The 16,439-nt window shown below is 44.3% G+C and overlaps 1 protein-coding gene across 1 annotated transcript in view; it reads left to right on the top strand.

Annotated features, from left to right (window-relative positions):
• PTPRH (protein tyrosine phosphatase receptor type H) overlaps window positions 1-16,439 on the top strand; it is a 634,102-nt gene that overhangs the window by 231,995 nt on the left and 385,668 nt on the right. The window contains exons 4-5 of the mRNA XM_069200757.1: window positions 7,192-7,230; window positions 13,040-13,279. Coding sequence (XP_069056858.1) covers window positions 7,192-7,230; window positions 13,040-13,279 — 279 coding nt within the window. The remainder of the gene's footprint in view (window positions 1-7,191; window positions 7,231-13,039; window positions 13,280-16,439) is intronic.

Genomic DNA, 16,439 nt, shown 5'->3' with positions numbered 1-16,439 from the left:
TTATGACTTAAACAGGATAGCAGTGCAGTTTAGTGACACCAGAATGGCTGCACAGCTGGTAAGTTTTCAGTTTGCTTTTGTGTGACATATCTGTATTTGCAGTGTCCCTATGAGTGACATTTCAATATCTCAGGTGTGACACTTTGAGTGACGCTTTATCGTGAGGGGAACAGAGCAGTTACTCTCATGTAACTACATTAGTTATAGAAATTCCTTTTGTGCAATGTAATAGGCTAGAATGGACTTTAAAACATTTGTGGCACTCTTGAAGCGCTTATGCATGGTGTTAAATGAACAACGCTCTGAAGCAGAGAGCATCACTCCGGCTTGTGTGGTTAGGCTATACCACCTGAATGAGTTACCTACAAGCAGTGAGTCCATGAGCTCATCTCAGCTAGAGGGCTCGACCACCCGGCTCCTGTGTAACACAGGGAGCCCACGGATGCACAGCCAGTCCTGCGGGTGCCCATGTACTCTTCCCTGTGTATTTCAACCAAACCTGTTCTTGTCATTGCATACATGGCTGCTGTCACTAGTGTTGCCCCATGCACTCCTAAATGCCCCTGCAGAAATATGCAAGTGTGGATGAATGGATTCTATTTTGCGTATCACCGTAGAAAGAAGCAAATACCAGCAAGGCAGCTCAGAGGAGCAAGTCTGGACAGTCAGGCTCCCAGTAGTCCGAGTGCATTCAGAAACACAGGTTTCAAAAATCTGTTAACCAAGGGTAACGAAACAAGGGAGTAAGTTGAGCATGTAGGCCTCTGGCCTTTAGAGATGGGTAGGAAAGAAAGAGGAGTCCAGCATGAGTAACAGCATAAGGACAAGAAAGAGAATCAGAGTAATAACCAAAGTGAAATGAGAAGACAAGAGGCAGAACAATGCACAGCTGACACAGATGAAATTAGGTGGCCAGAGGTAAAGGTAATTATGGCAGAGGTATAAACATTTTCAAAATAGAGTACAGTGGGGTTGTGTTGTTACTTGCCTTCTGGGTGCCCCCTTCACCGACCTGCAGTCACCCTGAGGTTAATAGGTCACTCCATGTCCCATTGTTGGGATTTCCTTTTACAAACATTTGTAGCTTAGTCCACATAGTTTAATTGCTGAGGATTATGAGTCCAATTAGCACAATGCACGTAGTTGTTGAAATACATCTTCTGAAAGGATCCACTACTTCTGTGCTGGATACAGGCCAGTCAGAGAGCACAGTAGAAAGTTTCATGTTCAGGTTTGGCCCAGAAATGAGGCACCTCATCTTTCAGTCTCCTCTGAGTCTCAGATTTGTTGTAAATTTATTTCACAGCTTAGTCTTTTGACTTGGGAAGACGTTTCCTTCTCAGTTATTTTAACAGTGGGCACTTTTCCCAGACTCTTGAGAGTTAGATCATTATAGACTGGTTGGCTGCTGCTTTTGCAGATTTCTTACTTGTATCCTAATCATGTTCCAAAAGCCTTGTGCAACCATGTCAGTTCCTTGAAGTTAGCCATGACCCTTATCGGGAGTCAGTGAATGTCCCTCAGAACAGGAGCGATGCGAGGCATGGACCAGAGTGAAGTGTCCATCATATGGAAAGCTGGAGAAGGCGATTTATAGATTGTTCTGTAGTAAGATCAGTAGGCCTGGGATAGTCAGCTGTATGTCAGGACCATTTGCCTGATCTTTTCCTGATGTGCAATGTTCATAAGACCCTAGTTACAGAGCTGAATTGTGGTTCCTCAGTAGAATGATGTGTAAAATAAATAGTACACTCATGAAATGTATAAACTTTATTAACATTTTGCTTCTCCCAAATGTGTGGCATTTTTTTGCTCTCAGGAGACTGCTTTGAGCAGAAATTGTCTTACTGAGACACATTTCTGATCGACCTTTGTAACGGTATCTCTTTTGGATTTTTTATGCAAGTCACGCCCTGCTGTGAAACTTACACACAACATTTCTCAAAATACATTTCTCGCTGCATGTGAAAATTCAGGTAATTTTCAAAAAACGTTAAAAAAATATTTCGAGTTTTCACACACTTGTAGAAATAATTTGGCTGAGCATGAACACCAGCAGGACTGAGGTGTTGACAGGCTGTGGTATGGACAAACTCTGCAGTTACCTCCTTTCAGAATGACAAGATGGGTATCTGCTCTTGGCGTTTTACATTGGTGAGAAAATTTAGCTTAAAAATCCCTGGCAATCTGGCCCTGGTAGCTCAGATTAAGATATATTCTGCATCTTATATTTTAAGAATAGTATTTTGAAACACATTTTAAGAAGGAAGGAAACAGTTTGCTGTACAGGCCTTCACCACCTCACATCTGGGATGATAATGCTCTGTGCTTGAGTCTTTGGTAGCTCAGGTAGTGTCTAAAAAATGCAGAAGCATGTCTTTGCTGATTTCTTTTACATTTCCAAGGGGGATCCTAATTACAGCAATGTGACAGGAACTAGCGTAACCACTCGGATGCTTGATCATTCCTAGAGAGTCTCCTCTCCCACTGCACCCTCTTTTCATGAGGCCTGACATTGTGTCTCCGCTTCTCCTACTTCTGCATCATGCACTGTAAAAGCCCCATCGTGCACAGCACTCCATTGCTTTTTCTCCTGGCTGGTGCTATGTAGATCACATACATACATTTATAATACCATCATTGGCTTCCAGTTGAAGAGAGAATGTAGTTTACGGTTCTTTGCCTGGATTTTCAGGCTCTGCAGATTCACCAGCCTCCGCAACTCTGATCCAACCTGAGGACCCACGAAGCAGAACACAACCTCAGCTGCATCTTGATCAACACGCGCTCCATCCACAGGCACGCCATCGAACTCTGGAACCTCAACGACACAACATCCCCGGAAGCCACCTTCCTCACGGAAACCTGGCTAAACCCCTCCTCGGCACACAACATCACCATCCCTGACGGCTACAAGATCCCCCGCACAGACCGCATGAACTGACCTGGCGGAGGCATCACCATCGTCCACAAAGAGTCTCTGCGCCTCTTCACCAACACTGAAGACACCATGACCAACATAGAACTCCTCCACTGCCAAATTGGAAATAACTGAAACACCACACTGTGAGGCACCCTCATCTACAGGCCGCCTAGCCCCTGCCCCCGTTCTGTGACACCATTGCCGACCTCGTCACTACCCACGCGCTTGCTTCCAAGGACTGCATCCTCCTCGGGGACCTCAACTTCCACCTGGAAAACCCCAATGACAACAACTCCACCACGCTGCTCGAAAACCTTGCCAACCTTGGACTCGAGCAACTCATCACTTCACCCACCCACTCCTCCAGACACACCACAACCACATTTCTGTCAGCCACACCACCGAACTCCAATGGACGGACCACCGCTGCATCCACTTCACCTTCAGCAAACCACCCGACCGACACCTCGCTCACCAAACCCTCTGCAGGAGCTGGAACAAGATCACCAAGGACCAGCTATCCACCAGCCTCAATAATTCACACACACCCCCAAGACGACCTCGATGTGAACACAGCTGCCCTAGACCACAACACAAGTGGATCTCAGACTGCGCCAATACCTTAGCCCCATCAACAAACCCTCCAACAGACGCACAGCAACGAAAGCCAATTGGTTCACCCTCGCCCTCAAGGAATCCAAACAAAACTGCAAAAGCCTCGAAAGAAAATGGCGCACCGACAGGACCCCCACCAACCACAAAGCTTTCAAAAAAGCCATAAACATCCACCACCAACTCATCAGGACCACCAAGAGAAACACCTTCCAGGAACGCATTAACAACAATGTACACAACAGCAAAGAGCTCTTTGCGATCATCAGTGAACTGACCAACCCCGGAGCAAACTCCAAGGACATCCCCCCTCCCAAGAACTCTGCAACAACATCTCCACCTACTTCTACTGCAAGATCCCAGACATCGATGACAGTTTCCCGGCTCAGGACTACCCCACGCCCACTACCGTCAAACCCACCACCGAAGCATCTCCGGACCCCCGCCACCTACTTTGTTGATCCAACATCTCTGATGAAGAAACCCTCAACATCATAAACTCCATCCCCTCCGGCTCACCCTCTGACCCCTGCCCACTCTACATCTTCAACAAAGCAGGCAGCACCATCGCTCCCAAACTCCGGCACATCATCGACCGCTCCTTTGAAACCGCCACCTTCCCAGACATTTGGAAACACGCCGAAATCAACCCCTTATTGAAGAAGGCCACCGCAAACTCAGATGACCTCAAGAACTTCCGATCCATCTCTCTGCTCCCCTTCCCAGTGAAAGTCATCGAAAAAGCTGTCAACAGACATCAACACCCTGGACCCTTCACAGTCGGGCTTTTGGAGCAACCACAGCACCGAGACCGCCCTCCTCGCCGCCACGGATGACATTCGCATCCTCCTAGACAGGGGTGAGACCGCAGCTCTCATCCTCCTTGACCTGTCCGCCGCCTTCGACACCATCTCCCACCACACTCTATGGACTCATCTCCATGACGCTGGCATCCACAACAGGGCACTAGAATGGATCACCTCCTTCCTCACTGACAGGACCCAGAAGGTCCGACTCCCTCCCTTCTACTCAGAGGCCACCAAGATCAACTGCGGTGCCCCGCAAGGCTCCTCTCTGAGCCCCATTCTCTTCAACCTCTACATGGCACCACTAGCAATCAATGCCAGACACCATGCGCTCAACATCGTCTCATTCTCCAACGACACACAGCTAATCATCTCCCTCACCAACGACCCGCACACAGCCAAAACCAACCTCTACAACGGAATGAAGGCAGTCGCCGCCTGGAAGAAGGATAGCTGTCTCAAGCTAAATCCCGACAAAACTGAAATCCTCGTCATCTGCAACAACCACTCTGCCTGGGACAACTCATGGTGGCCCACTGCCCTCGGAAGCACTCCGGTCCCTACCGACCACGCCCGTAACCTCGGCTCCATCCTGGATTCAGCACTCTCAATGAACCGTCAAGTCAGCGCAGTCTCCTCTGCCTGCTTCCACACCATGCCCATGCTTCAGAAAATCTTCAAATGGATCCCAACCGAATTCAGAAGCACAGTCACCCAGGCCCTCATCAGCAGCCGCCTAGACTACGGCAACGCACTCTACGCCAGAACCACCACCAAGGTACGGAAAAGACTGCAACGCATCCAGAACGCCTCCGCCCGTCTCATCTAGAACGCCCCCAGACACAGCCATACCTCTGCCTTACTGAGAGACCTGCACTGGCTCCCAATAGACAAGAGAATAACATTCAAGCTTCTCACGCACGCCTACAAAGCCCTTCACGACGTCGGACCAGAATACCTCAACCGCAGACTCCACTTCTACACGTCCACCAGACAGCTCCGCTCCACCGACCTTGCCCTCGCCGCCATCCCACTCATCTGGAAGACCACAGCTGGAGGAAGATCGTTCTCATACGTCGCCGCAAGACCTGGAACTCCCTCCCCATCCACCTCAGAAGATCTCCCACCCTCTCGCAATTCAGGAAATACCTCAAAACATGGCTCTTCGACTGATCCCCAACAGATCCTCGACGACTGTTCCCTTGCTACCCCTCCCCCCCCAGTGCCTTGAGACCCTAGCGGGTGACTAGTCACGCTCTACAAATCTGCTGATTGATTGATTGTAAATGTTGCCATTGCAGGCTTTCTTTGTGGTCTGAACGTCCAGGCCACTGCTTAGGTTGTTTGACTTCAGCTGTCACACCAGTGTACTATTATGCATCCTCACTGTGACAGATTCAGTTTCACCCCTCTTGTGACCGATTTTACAAGCAAGTTTCCTAGTAATCCCTGGGCTTCTCAGCGCTAAGAAGAGTGTCACAAAGCTGCTCTAGCCAAGACAACACTTTGTATATAAAGCAGAGACGAATTGTTTGGAGCCTTAAGGACAGAAGCTTTTTTCGTAGCAGGAGAGACTGGAGATAGTGCTATTTCAAACATGAATCAGTGTAAATCACACTGACTTAGAAAATAGCTGCCAGAGTGAACGGCATCGAATAACTATGCAAGAAAGTAAACGTAAAACACACTTTTATAGAGTCGAACATCGGGCTCTAATTGGATGAAATAACTTTGGAGAGGTTTTGACTCAAAGGTGCAATGGGCCACGATGGTTTATGTGAGAGCCGGCAGGGCTTGCTTCAAAATGTAAATACTCCAGCTGCAGCCTCTTACGCACGTTTCCCATGTGGACGTGCCTACCTGCACTACCGCCCACAGCACCATCTTTTCAGACATATTTTTACTGAGTCCCTCAATTATCAGCCCTGAAATGAGTGTGAGGAGCGAGGATGCTCTGACGTGAACTCTTAACTACCTCGGTCCCGGGTGGCTTGCAATGCGTTTAATATTTTATGGAGGAAATCCACGTTAATGGTTCAGGAGCAGAGCGCATGGGAAAGAGGTGGAGTGGAGAATTATTGCTCTATTTGAAGTTTTACACACTGAAGACTGGTCCCTTTGGTAACCTGGATTTGCTAAGTTTGCAGTTGCCTTGCGCCTTAGTGACGTTCTCTGCTTTCTTCCACAGACCAAAAATCGCACAAGTCAAATTTTCATCCATAGGCTTCTTGGTAAAACCAGAGCTTGAAGGCCACTCTTGACAGTGCCCGCTCTCCCTCCGTTTTATGATGTGATGGAAGCAACTTCCCTGCACAGTTTTTATAATATGCTTTTGGACGGTGCTGAAATGGAAAAATAGAAGTGCAGGTACTCTGTGCCAGAGTACCTGCTTGTTTCTGAGAAGTGCCGGTACTCTCCAATTAAAAGTATTACATTTTTCTTGAGAAGTGCAGGTACTCTGTCTCTCAAAATGAAAAAAAACTGCCGGTTCTCAGTACCGGACAGCACCGGCCAATTTAAAGCACTGCTTTTGGATAAACATAATGCAGCTTAGAGTTTCCGAGCACATGCTTTGTAAACTGCACACGAACATATCAGCCCTAACCGCAGCCTTGTGCATGAATCTGCTTTCCCTCTTCACGGGGGTGGCGGCTACGAGTGAGCGGGTAGTGGGGTATCTTTTCGCCATAAAAGGCATCTCCGGTTGAAATTGCGGCAGCGTAGATTGTGCTTCTTAGCCCCAAATACCGGCATCACCCCTTCCATATGTCCCCAATAATTCAGATTGCAGTAAGAGTTCACAATGTGATGCCCTTCAAAATAATATTTTCTTGGTGTTTTTCCCCACAGTTGCAACAGAGGCAAGCACCGCAATTCCCACAACTGTTCGTAAGTGCTTTCTTTTTATTTTTGGGTTTATGCATTATTTTGCTTTCTTTCTTTTACAAATGTTTCACAGGATTAGACGCTATATGGATGGCTTTGACTGAGGCCTTTCTAGGCAGAGGCACTGGTTAATGTACTGAGTAATCTAATTCCTCCTTAATATCATTGTATCCACATGCTGGAGGCAGATGCTATGCTACCCCCTAAATGAAAAAAATAAACTTCTCTCTCCAGGTGTACCTTTAAAGGAGCACCTTTTGGTCAGTGCACAATTTGAGCCGGTGGTTGCCGGTTCAGGGCACCGGCATTTTTTTTTTTTAGGGCCGGTAGTTATTTATCTGCATCAGGGAATTACTGCGAGCGAAAGACACATATATCCCATACGAAGGAAGAGAAAGACAAAAATTGCAAAGCTAAACTAATCCATAGACAATTCAAAGTCTCAATAAATATTCAATTTACAGTCAAGGTAGTACATAGTCCCCCAGATATTCATGTACAAAGGTTTGGCTCCTAGTTCTGCTGCCAAAGCAACTTGGAGTCTTGCAAAAGGAATCCGACTCCACAGTACCTTCAACAGCAGACAAGGCAAAAGCATCCCCCTGACTTCCAAAACTGGGATCACTAACAACAAAATTACTATGTTGATCGCCAGCATAGAGCCACCAACTATATGAATCTGACATGTGAACTTGCTCATTATAAGAACCGTTTTGGAGCTTAGCCGCATATCCGTATCACCAGTTACTATTCTCCACCATTATGGAATATTTAGAGACTTGGTACTGGAATACCTTCCAGAGATCCCTTTCTTAGAATCTGGAGGTCTTTTAATTCACACAATGACCCCACCTGGAAATCAACATCTTTCACTGTCCTCAGATTATCATACCTCAACTTAGATTTGTCCTGGTATCCTCCACTCTGGCATGTCTCCTTCATGTCAGGCATTCTGTCCACAAACTGTGCTTTCTGCAGAACCCTAGTAGGAGCCAACTCACTTGAACACTGTATAACCCTCAGCATTATGAAAGGAGCCACACCAGTGGTAGAATGAGGAGTGTTCTGGTAACTCCTTAGCCACTCAGAGACCTTGTCAAGAAACCTGGACCCACAAGCCGTTGCCAACTGTATGGTGTCTTTCAACATACTGTTAACCCTTTCTACCGTACAATTACCTTGGGGACTATACAGCTATGGTCAAATGTTTGTTCCCACAACACAATAAAAATGTATTCATGAAATCTAAACTGCACTCCATTTTCAGTCACCAAATACTTGGCTATGCCTTCTCTACTGAGAAGTGATTTAAAAAAATCTATGACAATCTGTGTGTTGGATTCTTTAAGAAATTTGCATTCCACCCATTTGGAATGATAATCGACCAAGACTAATGCATGTCTGAAGTTTTCCTGTAAATTGTACAGAGGCCCAATATAGTCTAAACCTAATTTCTGCAAGGGCAACTGGGAATTTCACAAACGACAAAGGAATTTTAGTAGTGCTGAAACACTTGCCTGCCTGTCTACAAAAGCACAACTAGCAACAAACATGTCAACTTCCATGTCCATTGCTGGCCAGCAGTAATAATCTCAAAGCCTCCCTATAATTCCAAGCCTGGCTAACATGTCTATTGTGAGCAAATTCTATTAAACAACCTCTCAGCACTGCAGGCGGGATCAACTGGTTTCCCCTAATAATCAAAACCCTTTCAATGGATAGTTCACTCCTAACCTTGGAAAATGATGCAGTTTGTTTATCCATTTTGTTTTCTCTCAGCCATCCGTTGGCCATGAACTGTTTTAACAAAGTCTGGCTATCATAATTCTGAGAACAGTTCTGCGAGCCATGAAGATTCATGACTTTTCCCGAAATAATCACTTTCAGTCAATCCCACCATACATTCCATATCATCCACATTTTGGTCAGTAGGTGTGTTTACCATAGTCATCTGACAAGCCTTGGGCTAGCTTAAATAAAACTCCTTTCAGTTAGCAAATGCACCTAGGGTCTATGATCTGTAAAAAGAGAAAATGTCCTACTCTGCAAATAAGTGCAAACGTGATTGATGGCCTCTCTGCATGCAACTGCCTTTCTCTCCATGGCACTGTATGTGTTTTTCAGTTTAGATTATCTTCTGGAGGCAAACTCCGTGGTGTGCTCTTCACCTTCCACAATTTGACTCAAAACTGCCCCAAACCTACACCACTGACATCCACTGTAATGATGGAATTATCATTATCTTCAGAAACCTGTAAAGCAGGGGCATCAATGATCAAGGTCTTCAACGATCTGAACACCTCTTCTTCATCAGGGTCCCACACAAATTTTACACCACCCCTCAACAATTTCCTCAAGAGTTCAGCCTGAAATGCAAACTTTACAACACATCTAGAACAGTATTGGCACGTCCCCAGAAGAAAAACGTACTTGGCCCTTATCTGTTGAAGAAGAGCTGTTTTGTATGGCCTCTACCAGGTCAGACTTTGGCTTTGTACCCTCACCAGAAATGCAATGACCGAAGTACTCAATCTCTTTCACTATAAATGGACACTTCTCTCATTTCACTGTAGCACCATGAACCTGTAATTTCCTTAACACTTCATTTAACACTTGTGAATGTTTCTCCTCACTGTCAGAAATTACCACAACATCTTCCTGATTTGCAAACATGTTTTCATAGAACTAAACATTTGACATCTCAATTTCTGAAAAAAAACAATGCTGCCAAAGCTAAGCCAAATGGCATGCGAAGGAATCTAAATGCCCCAAAATGAGTATTGAAGGCTGTTAGGGACTGAGAGTATTGACTGAGCTCTACTTAATGGTGGGCAGCTCTCAAGTCAAGGGTGAAAAGAACCCTTGCATTACCAAGGTGATGCAATGTTTCCTGTATCTGGGCATGGGAAAACAATCCAACAAAATATTCTCATTCAATGATCTAAGGTTCATACCTAATCACAACTCTCCTGTCTTAGCCACAACAGTGGGAAAGATCCAGTGAGGTGAGTTAACTGGTTCTATAACCCTTTCAGAACAAAGTTTGTCCAAGTGATCTTTCAACTGGGTTCTAAAGCCCAAAGGGACACTCCTCATCTCATGAATTACTGAAATAACATCCGGTTTCAAAATGATTTATATTAAAACCCAGTTAATTGTTAAATAGTAAATCATATTTACTGAGCAATAACTCCAATTAAACTGCAGGAAAATCTTGAGTGTTGACCAGTGGTATCGGACAAATCATGCCTGGTCTCAGTATCAGTCCAAATGATCCCTGGTCTCTGCATTCAAGAATGTTGTGACCTTTTTTTTGCAATATATCCATTTGTGAAAAGTATTCTGTCTTTGTGTGTTACATCTTCCAAAAAAGCACACCTTGTCTATAGTGAAAGCTCCAAAAGCTAATGTACGGACAATAGGAGGTGTGAGGAGCACCTGCCTCCATTCTTTGAAGTAGAATTAATCTGTGTCAGTAGTAATTGGTGATCCAGAATCTACTGCGACCTCAACAACTATATCACCAATTCTGATGCAGCAAACAGGATCAGCACCTTTTTTGATATATCCAGAAGCATCCACCTGTTAACTGATAAAACCACTGTGCTAGTAGGACTATTTAATTCCTCTGCGCCTTGAGAATAATTTATTTGATGATAACCAACTCAATTTTTGGGGTAGCCCTATGCGCTTTTGCAAATTGCCCACTTTCCTTGCATTGAAGACTGGTTTTGCCCATCTCAAACTATGCATGTGACCTATAATTAAAAGTGGGTTTTTTAAATAATAGAGTTCACATTTTCAGTTCCAGACACATGTATAAACCTCCCAAACTCTTTAGATGCCATTCTATTCCTTTGGCAATCTTCAGCATTTCCTTCAAGGTGGGATTAATACAGCAACGTAATTTGTACTTTGTTCTCCTATCAAAGGAGGCAAGCAAACATTATTTGGCCTTCTGAGCCCAAACAATTATACAGTATAGCTTTTTCCCTTACTGGGTGAAACTTAGTGCCACCTATAACACCAACAGAGACCTGGGAAGCTAGCAAAAGCACAAGTATAATCCACAGCAGAAACAAACTTCCAGCAGCATGGAAAAATGCTCAAATATGACTTAAATGATAAGGTTGAACGTTACAGGGGCAAATGAAGCAGACGAGAAAATGAAAGATAAAAGTGATTTATTCCATATCGTAGGAGGAACTACCTACAACATCTCCCAGTGGCTGCTCCAGGCTTCAACCAATCTCTATCATGAGCCTAGAACGCCACCAAGAGATGTCACCAGTAACATTCTAAGCTAAAAGAAGCACAGCCACAAAATAATAAAGCCTCTAACACAGAGCTCCAATCCAGAGACGACCAGAACAAGTAAATAACTCCCAATGAGGGAGACGATATGAGGGTACCAGATAAGGGTGTGTACCTTTATCATGCACCGAGGGGTAGAAGTAAATAATTTTTTTCATTTAGGCTCGAAGAAGGGATGCCTGTCTCCAGGGTATGAACACACCTCATGGTATAAGCTGTACATTGTTATTCTGTAAGATTGTATCTTGGATCAAGATGGCATTGGACTGCTCTTTAGTGATATTTGATTGCCTAATACCATTATGAACATTTTCACAGCCTTATTTCTCACAGCAAGGGGGACCCTATATTTGGGCAGCCAGGTCACTGTAACATTTTGCCTTGCCTGTAATAGGCCCTGGGCAATTGTCAGTGCCTTAGGGAGAGCCTCCCTAAGGTTTGTAGTAAGTAATTAGGCATCTGTAATGCATTGTTTCATACACTGGCACCGGATTCAGGCCACTCTGAAGAGAGGAGCCATAAAGCACATTACAAAAGATGTGTCTTTGGGTTTCTTTCCACAGCTTAACCACCTAACTTGTAGGCCTCCCCTCCTTATTTTATCTTATTAACAGTGGGCACCTGGAGAGCCAGATCTTAATCCACCGGCTAGTTGATGTGGTTTAATATGTTTTTTCATGTATTGTGGGCATTTCCAAAAAAAGCCTTAAGCACCCATGTTAGTATCTTTAATTTAACTTGGAGTCTGACTGGGCTCGAATAAATGTCCTTCAGGAAAGGGGAGATGTGATGTCTGGGATGGAAGTAAGTGTCCCTTATTTATAAATCAGGAGATGCTTGGCTATAAGTTGTTCCTCTGTAGGAATGGTGGCACTGGATGAAAGTCAGACATATATCATATGTGGTTGCCTGTCCTCTGCCTGACGCACTGTCTTTATAACAATGGATATAATAATGGCATAGAGTTATGAACTAAAATCTGATTTCCCAGCGGTATGGAACCATCTTGTTACCTTAACTATAGAATAACATGTGTTTCCTATTCAATCATAATGGGAAAGGCAAATTAGAAATACTTACTCTGAACCAAAGATGACTGTGATCCCATCTTAAAGAGACAGAGGGGCTGCCAGCTATTTTGTAGTAACTGGAGGGTAGAGATGAGCTGGGCGCTTGACCATCAAGCATTGTGTGGAATTGGCCAAAGTCAAATCAGAAGATATCTTGACAGACCCTTGGATGAGAAATCTTGACAGACCTTTGGATGTCATAGGTCAGTAGGACAGGGACAGTCAACCAGCCAGTGCCCTGGAGGCATTTTCGAGAATACAGCCACTGGGAAAATCTTCCATTGTCCCCCCAAGACAGCTGCCTCAGGAAGTCTGATGATTTTATCTCCATATCATGTTCATGAACTTGTTCTAAGAAGTACAAAGCTGCACATAATGGTTTCTGAAATAGTTCTTGATCCAGGGCACATCTGTGCGTTTGATTTCAGCTCCCCAGATTGATTGCAAATCGCTCAACTGGATGATAGAGGAAAATCGAATATCAGTTCAACGCACCAATATGTTCAACAGGGGAACTGCTGCAGCAGAGGACTATATAACTTCCAGAGATATAGTAGATGTATCCACGAGTGGTAACATCAGCATCACTGCATTGGAACCTGGATGTCGGTATAATGTCTCTCTTTATTCATCCAGCTACGAGGTCTGCAGCATTCTCCTCTATACACGTGAGTATGGGCTGATCCTTCCAACATGGTTTCTTTGGTACCCATTTATTGTTGATTCGCAATGCGCAGAAAGTAACAAGAACAATCAGCTGGTGTATGAGACAGAGGTGGCTTCAAATCCCTTTTCCCCATTCCTAAACCCCACAAGGATAGATAGGAAAAAAACAATTTACAATATGGGTTGTTTAGATTGTATGTAACTCTTACACTACCATCTAAGGGCATTGTATAAAGTGAAGGGAAAGATTATTTGAATGAAAACGTTATTTTCAGACTATTTTCGTATCTACCTGTGGCACTTGCAGACCTTACTTCTCCATCTGTATTCAGGCTTTCCCCTCACTAGTGAGTCATGCACTGCTGCAGCAGACTGTTTCGGCCTGTTGAGATTTTGATTGTGTCTTCATCAGGGCTGACATTACGCCTGTGTTTGATCAGCAAATGCTGTGGTTTAAGCCTCTCCTTTTTCAGTCACTCTGAATGTTATAAATATAGAGATCTGAAGGATGCTGCATGTCTGAAATGTATTGACACCCGCATGGAATTAAGCTGTTGGGGATGGAATTCCAGAATCATGTGTTGTAAGTGTTATGGGCTCAACCCAAAAATGAATGAAGAACTAAATGTAGTAATAAAGAGGATAAGTGACAGATTGCTCAAAATGTCATGCATTGAACATGCAGCTCGGATGAGGATAGGAGATTAAGGTGGTGTGTCATGCCTGTGGGTGCTTTTATCCTTAAATCCAGAACAAGAATCAGAACAGGAATTGAGCCAAGAAATGCTGGCCTGAGGGCTTTTAGCAGGAATGTCACATGAAGAACATTTACATGCACAGGAGGTGTTTCTCATCCACAAGGGGTTCCTTAACTAGATTATCTCAGACTGATGTCCTGTTTTAGATTCTACCATGGGGCATCGAATTACTTTTGTTTCCATTATGACTGCATAAGAGAATGGACAGATTTCCTGTGTATTTATTCCCCTCATTAAAAAACTGTATGCAGACTTTGTACCACAAGATGGACCATGGCCTATCTCTATGGCATATTTTCCTCACTCCCACATTGTACTGTGCCTTCCTGTAACAACCTCCTTGCCTGCTTGTGAAATAAGTGCATCAAATATTGTACAGTTGTAGACAATACACCTTCTCTTATCCTCGGAGGAGTGTTCAAGAGAATATTTCTGGGTACTAGAGTTGATAGGGAATTTTAGAGATTTGCTACAATTGATGCACAGACATAAGGCACTGAATTGCATACACTCTCATATGACTATAGCCAGGTTTTTCTTAGGATTACTGATATATCATATCCTTGGCCTATAGTGGTATTAATAATTTCCTGTCAGTGAAACCCATTGTGAATAATGTTCCACCAAACTGCAGGCAAATGGCTCCACTGCTAAAGCAAACAAAATAGGAGAATGCCTATGCCCCAAGCCTGGTGCTCCATGTTATATCTATTGCATTAGATACCAGCTCGTTAACACAGAGACAGGCAGAAAGGTTGGTGTAGAGCAGCTTTATCAGATCAAGGAAGCATGCCTGTTCTGTGAAGTACAGCAAATTAAAAGTCCTACTCCTAGGAGTTAAATGCTTTAGTTGCATCCAGCAGCACAGCCACCGCCTCGAGGTCTGGGTTTAACTAATGCATCAAAACAAAGACCATGCTCAAGTAATGCAACGTAGATCTATCTGGCATATAGCCAGACTAGTCAGGTAGCACCAGATTGGTCACCATCGAAGGCATTCTGTTAGCGAGGATTTTAGCAAGCATCTTCGCATCCGTATTGATTAGTGATAATGACCTGTCTGAGTCACTCTTTTGAGGTGGCTTGTCTGGTTCAGGAGAACAACGAGGATGGTTACCCTTAGAGAGGGTTAAGTATCATCTTTTCACAGGCCTCACTAAAGAGTGACAGAAAGTGTGGAGCCAATATTGAGATTCAAGTTTTCATAGAATTCAGATGGTAGTCCTTCTCCACCTAATGCCATACTGCCACGATTGCCCTGCAGCGCCCTCAGCACCTCTACTACCGTAACGGGTTGTGAATTTTTAGTGCCCAGTATCGTGTGTTCATTTTAACACCTTGCTTCGGCACATGTATTTTAGCTTAGGCCTGCAGCCTGTGCCATTTTATCTAGTTACATGATTCATTTCATTTATTTATTTTAGCATTGCTTGCTTTTAGCAGGGATGTTTTTTCTCATCAGCTGTTATTCTGCGCAAGGGTTGTTATTATTTTCCTTCCCCAGGATTTCACTGTGTACCTCTGCCCATGGTTGCCCAAGGCTGTACATTATAATATATCTAGTATTGCTGCCACAAGAGTCCGCAGCCAACCTTAAAATTTAGAAACATTAGCATATCAGGCCTGTTCCTCAGAATACAGCACATTTTGTTATAAAATCATCACACAGGCCAAAGAGAGTTAGTGAGGTCATTCAAGCCAGAGGAGCAATCCTCTCCTGTGTGCCACCTCATTGCCACTTTGCTGACCTTAGCCCTCTCTCTACAGCTAACCGAGGAGACGATGGGCAGGCCCCAGCTTTCAAGTATTGGGGCGGGTGTTACTTCCATGGACTTGTACAGGCAGAGAAGGGCTATTGCTGCTATGCTCTCATGTAGATGCTAGTCGTGTAGATAGGAATCTTTAGGCATATGTTAGTTCCAATATGTAGGGATTGGTTATCTACTTTTCACTTATGGTAAAAATTCTAACTGCGCTATGTTTCATCTTCCTAATATTCTCAACAGTCATAGATTGTAGTCTTTTCAATAAATGTATTGAAAACTGTCCTACATCTTTTGTCTGCCTATGTGTGTTTGTGATACCTGTGCTAACGAGAGAAAGGGGCAGGATCTGGCAACCACAACTTTCCTGAGAAGTCAGAGTGTCATACATCAGGGATAGTCTGGGGGCCAGACCAACTGTTGGAAAATGGCCCTCTTTGAAGGGGTAACCCCAAACCTTTTGCCTTTCTCTTCTTTTTCTGACCCCGTGTTTGTTGGCTTTAAGATTCTGGGCACTGTACCACTGCTAACCAGTGCTAAAGTGCATGTTCTCTCTCCCTAAAACCTGGGACATAGTAAATGAACAGAGCAGCCATTTTAAATGCATGTGCTGGACACTGGTCAGTACAAGTTTCACAGCT

The sequence above is a fragment of the Pleurodeles waltl genome, chromosome 7 (genome assembly GCF_031143425.1).
Source record: "Pleurodeles waltl isolate 20211129_DDA chromosome 7, aPleWal1.hap1.20221129, whole genome shotgun sequence".
In the NCBI taxonomy this organism is placed as follows: domain Eukaryota; kingdom Metazoa; phylum Chordata; class Amphibia; order Caudata; family Salamandridae; genus Pleurodeles; species Pleurodeles waltl.
Note: the sequence above shows the minus strand (reverse complement) of the source record. Positions and strands in the feature narration are given on the sequence as shown.